We start from the raw sequence: 10,470 nt of genomic DNA on the forward strand, positions 1-10,470 counted from the left end.
AACGTAATGATTTAAGTTAAACTTTAGTGTGTAGCATTCCTCAATGTCGTCCACTACGTAAATTAGTTTTTTTTATTTGTTAAATATAAAAATCACAAATTTCTTTCCTATAACAATGGTTCATTTGTTGTCACACACACACACAAAACAGATGTCTTCATTTCAATGAAAAGTAAATGTTTTTATTTCTTAGAACCTCCGCAAATGTATGCGTGTAAAAATGCTAGAAATTTCGATGTCTTCATTTTCAGAAATCGAAATTCCCTCAGTTCTACCCTCCAGGAATCCTAGGTTCTAGTATTTAAGAACTGTTTAAGTTTGTAATTTTCAAAGTTTTTCTGCTTTTTATTAGCTTTAATTCTTTTTTCTTTTTTATTGGTGTTAATCTCAGTTCTTAAATCTAATTTTTCTATTGGTGTTAATCTCAGTTCTTAAATCTAATTTTTTTTTTATTGGTGTTAATCTCAGTTCTTAATAATAATTCTCATTCACATAATCTTTATATATTAAAATATTCCATTTCCAGAGCTCCAAAATTCATCATTTTTCCATATTTAAAATATTTCATTTTCAGATTTAAAAAAAAAAAAAATTACCCCAATATCTCATTTAACTTCTGATTCTTCAAAGTTCTCCATGACCTGTAAAATTCTCAAGTTCCTTAATTTCCAGCAGGATTCCAGAGACCACCATCCACCAAATATCTTCGTTCCAGTTCGGTTTTCCAGTCCTCCTAAGCAGAACTGACACAGCCGATCCGTGATGGACAGGTAATTCCTCCATCTTTCGAAGAATTAATTACGCGAGTTGAAGTTTATTAAGGAGAGTGAGAAATGATCTGGTGAAAATGCGTTCATTTTGAAACCTAGTAATACATATGCATATACCATATATATATATATATATATATATATATATATATATATATATTTTTCGACCAACAAATGTCCTTTAATATCTAATTCGCTCTACTCGGAATTGATATATTTTCATATATGTAAACCGAAGGGAAATTTTTTAGTTGGTAATAATTTCGTCCTCTCGTGGGACAGCGGACAGGCACGAAATCAAGACGACAGTGACGTTATCGATTTCGTCCCTGTCCGCTGGATGGTGGTTCGATCCCACGAGAGGACGAAAGGGTTACCAACGAAAAAATTCCCCTTCGGTTAACATATATGAAAGTATATTAATTCCTAGGTTGAGCGAATTGGATATTAGAGGACATTTGTAGCTTAATGCATGTACTATATGAATCACGGTGATGTGATAAGAATTCATATATATATATATATATATATATATATATATATATATATATATATATATATATATATATATAGTATATAATAATCTCACACATCACCACAGGTGAAAAAACAAGAGACTGGATGTAGGTCCCGACAGGTTTTGACTTTCACATCCAAGCAATCAGCCCCTTCGATAATGTCTTGAAAATAATATGCAATAATATATATATATATATATATATATATATATATATATATAATATAATAATATAAAAATAATCCTAAAAAATAGACTTCCTTTTTGGCCACGGGGCTAATCATAAGCAATTCTCCTTCAAAGAATTATTTAGCAACGAAGCCTTTCCAATCTCCCGTTCCTCTTCGTTCCTTCAAGACTAAAAGTTTTTGAAGGAAATGACAAAAATGGTTGTTATGCTGCTCCATTTATTGATCAAGCTGCCGACAGCTGTTTCAACCATTAAGCCGTGACTGTCCTCGGCGTAATTTTGCTAAGAAACTATTATTCTTATAATATATTATATAGCAATACAGCCATGCAACAGTCGGGAAAAAGGAATGGAAGTTAAAACTGAGAAGGAAATACTTGCATGCCTCCTCTGCATGCTACAACCAAGTTTTTGTTTGTAAAAATTACCATTGCAAAAAGGCTATTAATGAAGCGAATGCAATATGCTATAGATGTCCCACTCACAACAGACAAATAGATCTCAACAATAAAATAAAACTTCCGTACGATGAAAACATCCAAAATGCTACAGAACACCTTAGGTCTAAAAATCCTTTCATTTTCCATTATCCCAAACCCATCGGGAATTCGCTCATTAACGTATACCTACATTTTAAAAGAGAAGAAGCCGGAGTTTACAAAATACCGTGTAGCAATTGTAATGAGATTTACGTTGAGGAAACCGGTAGATCCATCTCGCAAAGATTAGCAGAGCACAAAAAGATCAGTGCGATATGCATCAGAGAACTCGGGGATTTTCCTACATATTGGGGACAAAGGCCATATAGTATGAACTGGAGTGGGGCAGAGCTGGTTTTCAAAAGTAGCTGTCCGTACAAAAGGAAGATGCTGGAATCTGCTATCTTCTATCAAACCAACAATATCCAGGAGGACACTGGAAATCGGATGACATCGACGAGGCAATCCTTAGGCCGCTACTCAAGAACATCCGACCAACGGATGAGTCGCCAGACGGGAGTTAATGAGGTCAGAAGACACCAGGGAACAGTTCAATTCCCATCCTTTCTGGGTCACCAATAGAGACTTACTGCCACAGCTACATAATGTTTTGTATATATACTCTTGTAAGACATCCTATGTCCATATTTTACCAGTGATCAGGAGCACAGAAGGAAGTGCTCGAAATTTATGGTTGCAACGTTTAGTGTTTTATGGACCTTTTATCTTCATGTATATATATATATATATATATATATTATATATATATATATATATATATCTTATATATATATCCATACACATACATTCATACACAAGCACATAAATACAAATATATATATATATATATATATATATATATATATATATATAGATATATATATGTTATTCCTGGGCAGTGAAATTAGTATTAAATTATATTTCTGGCCGCTTCAATAGTTTATGGTTATCAAAAATTGTCATCGTGTTATGTATATATATACACATACTATATATATATATATATATATATATAGAGAGAGAGAGAGAGAGAGAGAGAGAGAGAGAGAGATATTCCATATGCATTCGTAACCACAGTAGTATCTACAATGAACACTGATGAACGCTCAATGTCCATTCAGTGGTACATAATCCCCAAATCTCACTTCCAGTCCCCGGTAGTTAAAAAAAATTGGTAGTCTTAAATTCCAGGATACATTGATGCAATGCAGTTGTCCATCAATGATAAACAAGCGCTCTTTATACAGTTATAAAAATAACTGGCTCTTAGCTGGATTTCATTTCGTCTGTGTTTTACTTTTCTCTGCACCTATGCTCTCTTTCACAATAAATACATTTTCTTAACATAATAATAATAATAATAATAATAATAATAATAATAATAATAATAATAATAACAACAGCAACGCCGGAAACATGATGAAAGCCATAAACACACGGGCAGTACTACCAGTCATCAGATACAACACGGGAGTAGTGGAGTGGACGAAGGCTGAACTCCGCAGCATGGACCAGAAACCTAGCACACACATAACAGTACGCAAAGCACTACACTCAAGAGCAAAATTAGACTATACATAACACGACAGGAAGGAGGGAGAGGTCCATTAAGCATAGCAGACTGTGTCAACATCGAGAGCAAAGCACTGGGGCAATATCTGAAAACCAGTGAAGACGAGTGGCTAAGGAGTGCATGGGAAGAAGGACTGGTAAAAGTAGACGAAGACGCATAAATATACATAGACAGGAGGAGAATGAAAACAGAACAAAGGAATGGCACAGCAAACTAGTGCATGGACAGTACATGAGACAGACTGAAGAACTAGCCAGCGATGACACATGGCAATGGCTACAGAGGGAAGAACTCAAGAAAAAAACAGAAAGAATGCTAACTGCGGCACAAGATCAGCCAGGCCCTAAGAACCAGATATGTCCAAAGAACAATAGATGGATATAACATCTCACCCATATGCAGGAAGTGCAATATGAAAGACGAGACCATATACCACATAGCAAGCGAATGTCCAGCGCTTCCACAGAACCAATACTAAAAAGAGGCATGATTCAGTAGCAAAAGCCCTCCACTGGAGCCTGTGCAAGAAACATCAGCTACCTTGCAGTAATAAGTGGTACGAACACCAACCTGAGGGAGTGATAGAAAACGATCAGGCATAGATCTTCTGGGACTATGGTATCAGAACAGATAGGGTGATACGTGCCAGTAGACCAGACGTGACGTTGATTGACAAAATCAAGAAAAAAGTATCGCCTATTGATATCGCAATACCATGGGACACCAGAGTTGAAGAGAAAGAGAGGGAAAAAAATGGACAAGTATCAAGACCTGAAAACAGAAATAAGAAGGATATGGAATATTCTACTGGAAATTATACCAATAATTATTGGAATACTAGGCACGATTCCAAGATCCCTGACAAGGAACCTGGAAAAACTAGATGCCGAAGTAGCTCCAGGACTCACGTAGAAGAGCGTGCTATTAGAAACAGCGCACATGGTGAGAAAAGCGATGGACTCCTAAGGAGGCAGGATGCAACCCGGAACCTCACACTATAAAAGCCACCCAGTCAAATAGATAAAAAAAAAATAATAATAAAAACTATGAATCCCCAAGGCACTGAAATAGTACCTGGTAGTTAATCAACTGTAATGGTAGGCGCCAATATAGAAAACGGCAAAGGGCACAGTTAAAAATAATGATAGAATAGATGGAATATAGAATTTAGGTCTTAGGCCTAATATTGGGACCTATGAGGTCATTCAGCGCTGAAAAGGGAAATTGACAGTAAGGTCTGAGAGGTGTAACAGGAGGAATACCTCGCAGTTGCACTATGAGACGTCAGAAGAGAGTGGAAAGAGAATATGAACGGAGGTACCATAAAAGGAATGAAAGGCGTTACAGCTAAGGGCTGAAGGGACGCTACAAAGACCTTTAAGTAATGCCTACAGTTCACCACGTGAGGTGCAGTAACGGCAACACCAACCCTCCCCCCTGGGGGGGGGGAATAATGATAACTACTTTTAACTTCGTCATATACAAAGTATAGCTTAATCAAAGCAGGAATTATGAAAGATAAAATATGGTGAATGCAATTCAAGATAGAAACTCCCTCGAAAACGTGATATAAAACATGGCACAATCGGACCTCCAGCTTACTCAGGGCTCGTGCTAAAATCTACGGTCAAATAGAGTGATGCTTTCCCACGAAATTAAAATAAAATACGGTATATTTGATTAGAAATATTTTTTCTGTACTGTTTTACATGCACACTATTTATTTCTTATATTTTCATTCTAATAAATATATCATAAATATCCTATCCTACAATTCCTGTACATCTATCTCAACGCGAAACATCTTTTTCAGACTGTTTTAGGCTTTCCTACTTCCCAACTAGAACAACAATAGCAAGAGCAACAGCAACAACAATAAAAGTAGTGTGTAGGCTTACTCCCCGAGTAAGCGAAAACCTTCACTGTGCTCCAATACTTCATACGATTTCACTTTGATGGAATTCGCACAATCACTAAAGAAGCAGGTTTCGGAAATTGTAACTTCTCTTTTCAATCGCCAAGCTCAGAGTATCGGCAACCAATCGCCTTTTTTCCAACCCGAAAAACCCGAATGGGAAAAGAGAGGAAGAAGAGTTGATTTTTTTCAACAGGGGTAAAATTTTGTACGAGTCTGGGAACACAGAACCATAACAAAAATCCCAGAGTGAAGGATACAAGTCGCGGAGCAGTGATTGTGACTTGTATTTCAGTATATTTCGCTATACAGCGGATTCCCCAGGATTTCTCTTCGTATTTCATTCAATTTGAATTCAAACCGATTTCAGGAAACTCGGCAGTAATGAAATTTAGCAAATGCTTCATTCCCTTCACCGACAAGCTGTGGTATTCTATTCTTGCTTCGGCTTTCCTAACGTATAACCTTTCTTCTCTTAGGGGCAAGAAGGTATAGCGGTTCCTTCGTGGTAGACTTATAGCCAATCCTTTTTCCTTCATAGTTCCTTCGTGGTAGACTTATAGCCAATCCTTTTCCTTCATCAAGGTCTTTTCGGGTCTGGGATAATAATAAAAAAACTTTCCCGTAGAAAGGCTTAATGCCGACGGTGCACTTCACGTGGTGCGCTGTAGGCAATACTAAAGGGCGTTTGCAGCGCGCATTCGGTCCCTAGCTGCCACCCACTTTATAGTATTTTACTTTACCTCCTTAACCTTTGCAACTTAAATAAAATTAAGTTTCCAAAATTAGTGATTCATCTGCGGATAAAAAAAAGGACAAATTTAACTTCAACACTATAAATAGTTCGGACGAAACTCTGGAGTATTTAAAAGAGAGAGAGAGAGAGAGAGAGAGAGAGAGAGAGAGAGAGAGAGAGAGATGATTTTTGCACTTCAGCGTAAAAAGAGGCGCTCGACCTTGAAACCTGGGTCAAGGTCACTCACGTCTGGGTCAGCTGACCAGCTTGTTTCATTAAAGTTCCATGAAAGTAGAAACAATGATATTGGTAAGAACAGGCTTCCCCAAGTAGACGATAATAATAATAATAATAATAATAAAATAATAATAATAAAATAATAATAATAATAATAATAAAACAGTTTCATAGTTTTTCATTGGGTCAAAATTATGCTGATTTCTCTCGCTGACTGGGGAGATCAGGCTTCATCTAGTGTAATGATGATTGTGTCTGTTGACGTCAATTCGTGCAATTAAATCGAATACTCAGTCAGCCGGGAAATAGCTGCCATTTACTTAAGAAATGAAACAAACCTTTACGCTACGTAAGGAATCAGCGCCACCGCTCTTTAAAATAAGGTATATCGTTTATTTCTCTACATAAAAACGACCTCTAATAACACATTTCAAGAGAATTTCATGGCAGGCTTTCAGCTGGATGACGCTAGGGGATCATTGTTATAAAATGTGTTATTAGAGGTCGTTTTTATGTAGAGAAATGAACGATATACGACCTTATTTTAAAGAGCGGTGGCGCTGATTCCTTACGTAGCGTAAAGGTTCGTTTCATTTCTTAAGTAAATGAACTCCTGTCCACTGTATGTCACCCTAGGTCGTCTTTTATTACCGTAAACCAGCCTTAATTTAATCCTCTCAGATAGATCAAATTCCGTTGCCAGATTACTGTGTTCTGTCTGCTTCAGATATTCTCTGAATCGACTGTCCCTCCTTCGTCACCTTTTCAGTGTCTTTCTGTTTGTCTGTCTGCGCGAGTCATTGCTTACTACTGCCACAATGCCGTTTCACTGTCCCAACACCACCAGTTCAAGAGGAAAAATCGATAAACTTTCTCTTGGTAACCTTTCCTCAGGTCACTTGCTATACTTAGCTTGTGTGTGTGTATATGTGTGTGTGCCACCAGGTTTATCCTACGGGTATTTGGGTTGGAGGTTGGATTATATACATCTCTTACTATCACAGATCATTCGACTTACAAATAAATACACTTTCATTAAAAGACAAATGAGTATGAAACGGTCTTCGTAAGCGTGGCATTTTGTTTTCAAATCGTCTGCTTGGTCTATTGTTGCGGTTAAACACTTTGCGTAAACAAAGACAAGTCGTTTCACTGCATTTTCTGAAAGAAGTTGAATAAATGAATAAACAAAAGAAGAGCACAGGTCGACCCACTTACTGTTTGGCGAATGAGAGTGTGAGAAAATGCGCTAGAACAGCGTTGATGAAAGTGACAACATTTACCCAATAACGTCGTGAAAGAAACATAGTCATTATTATGTTTGAGCTCCTTCAGAACTCGGGATAGCTTACAGTAAGTTCGAACATTGGAATTTGATCAACTGCATCTTTGCAGTGGGATGTATATACACATTCATTTATAAATATATATATATATAGAGTGGTTGCTACATAGCTGCTTATTACCTGGATAGCATTAGTGACGTTCCAGCCCGCCTGCCACTCCGTAATCATGTCGTGATCCGACCCCTCCACCCCAACCGTGGTGGACATGCTGCCCACGGACCCCTCCCTCTGCAGGGGCGGCTGACCCTCCAGCCCTTCGGCGAGCTCTCCCCCGCCTTCTCCGGGCTCGCCTCCTCCTCCTCCTCCTCCTTCGGGCTTGTTGACGGCGGTCATCTCCACATCGCCGCGATTCCGCCCGAATTTGGCGAAGTTGAGGCGCTCGTCGGGCCCGCCCAGGCACGACTCGGGCATGGCGCCCTTCACGCCCGTCCAGACAGTCGAGGCGGTCTCCTTCGCCGCGGAGAGGAAGGGCAAAGGGAAGGGCATCGTGTATTAGGAATCTCCTTCCTCGGGTTCCTTCGGAGGATTGGCAGCACTACGGAAGAAGGCGTCCCAGGGACGGCCCTCGAACGGACACTCACCCGAAAAACAAAATATCACTCGTCAACCAGCCATTTTGGTCTTACCGCCGGCGAGGACCCATTTGGTTCCTCTCGAGTGCCCTCTCTCTCTCGCTCTCTCTCTGGGAGCCGTAATCCTCGCCGTTTGCAATGGTTCTCTTCGGCGCCTCCTGGAAGATCGAGCACGAAAAATCGAGACGGGACAGAAGGCGGGGGAGGGGAAGTCGCGTGTTGGTTTCAGAGGTCCGAGGTCCTCTCGGAGGTTGGGGTGGAGGCAGGACGCGACAGTGGCAGGCAGGGAAGGCAGCGAGCGGCAGCAGGCCGAGGGAGGTTGGAGCCTGGAACTGACTGACTTGCCTCGGGAGCCTCCTCCTGGAACTCCACTCGCGCGCATACGTCAATATTCCAGGCATGCGCTGTCTCTCTCTATCTCACGGTCTCTCTCTCTCTCTTTCTCTCTGTCTCCATCTCCCAGTCTCTCTCTCTCTCTCTCTCTCTCTTTCGGAAACCTTGATTCCTATGAATGTCTCTCTCTCTCTCTCTCTGTCATCAAACCTTCAAATGCATCTTGTCCCACCAGTTTTCTTGTCATAGCTCTTCATGGAAGAGCTTTCTTAAAAGGCCTATCCCAAACTTACTTTCTCTTCTTCCTCTCTCTCTCTCTCTCTCTCTAATAAGATCTGAAACTAAACCGGCCCAGATGCATGACGAGCACTGATACTGTTTTCAATTATCATACAGCGCCTATATCTCATTATCCTGCATTAGGAAACACCCCTCCCAAAACTCTCTCTCTCTCTCTCTCTAACACAAACACACACACACATATATATATATATATATATATGTAAATTTTTATCACAGCATCGTGATTCATATACATACATTAAGCTACAAAAGTCCTTTAATAGCCAATTCTCTCTACCTCGGAATTGATATATTTTAACCGACGGGGAATTCTTTAGTTGATTATTTTGTCCTCTCGTGGATTCGAACAAGCAGCGCACAGAGGAGAAATCAGGACTTCAGTGACGTCTTTACCGACTCGGCCAGAGGACGAAAATATTATCAACTAAAAAATTTCCCGTTCAGTTAACATATATGAAAATATATTAATTCCAAGGTAGAGCGAATTAGATATTAAAGGACATTTGTAGCTTAATGTGCATATATACATATATATATAGTCTCCAGTCAGCGAAGATTTATAAAAAGGAATTCACAAAATTACAAGGTAATTAAAAATTAATGGTTTAAAAAGAAAAGCAGAAGTTGAAAGTTAAAATTTTTTAAAACACTGTAAGAAGAGAGATAGAACCAAGAATCCAACCATCCAAGGCTAAAGACGAAGAAGGAATGGCAAAACCTGACGTCCCAAACAAAAAGTCAGTTATGCCAAATGCAGAGGTGAAGCCGTGGTGTTATTGTTCAAAGAGGGAACTAGCCTTTCAATAAGTAATGACTCCAGAGTAGTTAGATGATCTGGGTCCTTTGTTTATCCAATAATAGAGAAGTGCTGTTTCAAGACACTACCAAATTCCAATCCCATGGTGAGGCTTACTTTCTGGATATATATATAAACGAGAAGATAGAATTAATAGATTCCTAAGAAAAATAAAAAATGATGATATTATAGATGATGCGACCTATCAAAAACTTTTTGTTACTGCTTCGTCCTTTAGTATTTCATATGGACTACCAAAAATACATAAACCAAATACCCCTGTTAGACCTATTATGGCCGCCTACAATAGCCATTCGTTCTCGATCTCCAAGTATTTAGCTGGTTTGCTCTCTGAATTTAGTATTAATGAATATACATTAAAAAACGGGTACGAATTTCAACAACAAATTATCAACCAGGACGGTGACTTTTTTATGGTTAGTTACGATGTTGAATCACTTTTCATTAATGTACCATAAATCGAAACAATTGATATTATTTTAAACAAGATTTTTATCAGCAACGATACTCTGTTTTATGGTTTTAATAGGGCTATTCTTAAACAATTTCTGGAACTTGCTGTGCAAGACTTCTTGTTTGTTTTTAACCAGCAACTCTATTCGCAGGTCGATGGAATTGCTATGGGATCCCCTCTAGGTCCCATTTTTGCAAATTTTGTTGTCTGACTTAGAAACAAAATTTT

At 38.8% G+C, this 10,470-nt stretch overlaps 1 protein-coding gene across 1 annotated transcript in view; it reads right to left on the bottom strand.

Moving 5' to 3' along the window:
- The window catches only part of LOC135218455 (vesicular inhibitory amino acid transporter-like), a 28,286-nt gene extending 19,620 nt beyond the window's left edge, over nt 1-8,666 (bottom strand). The window contains exon 1 of the mRNA XM_064254768.1: nt 7,884-8,666. Coding sequence (XP_064110838.1) covers nt 7,884-8,249 — 366 coding nt within the window. The 5' untranslated portion in view covers nt 8,250-8,666. The remainder of the gene's footprint in view (nt 1-7,883) is intronic.
- Nucleotides 8,667-10,470: the final 1,804 nt, after the last annotated feature.

The sequence above is a fragment of the Macrobrachium nipponense genome, chromosome 9, assembly GCF_015104395.2.
Source record: "Macrobrachium nipponense isolate FS-2020 chromosome 9, ASM1510439v2, whole genome shotgun sequence".
NCBI classification, from domain to species: Eukaryota; Metazoa; Arthropoda; class Malacostraca; order Decapoda; family Palaemonidae; genus Macrobrachium; species Macrobrachium nipponense.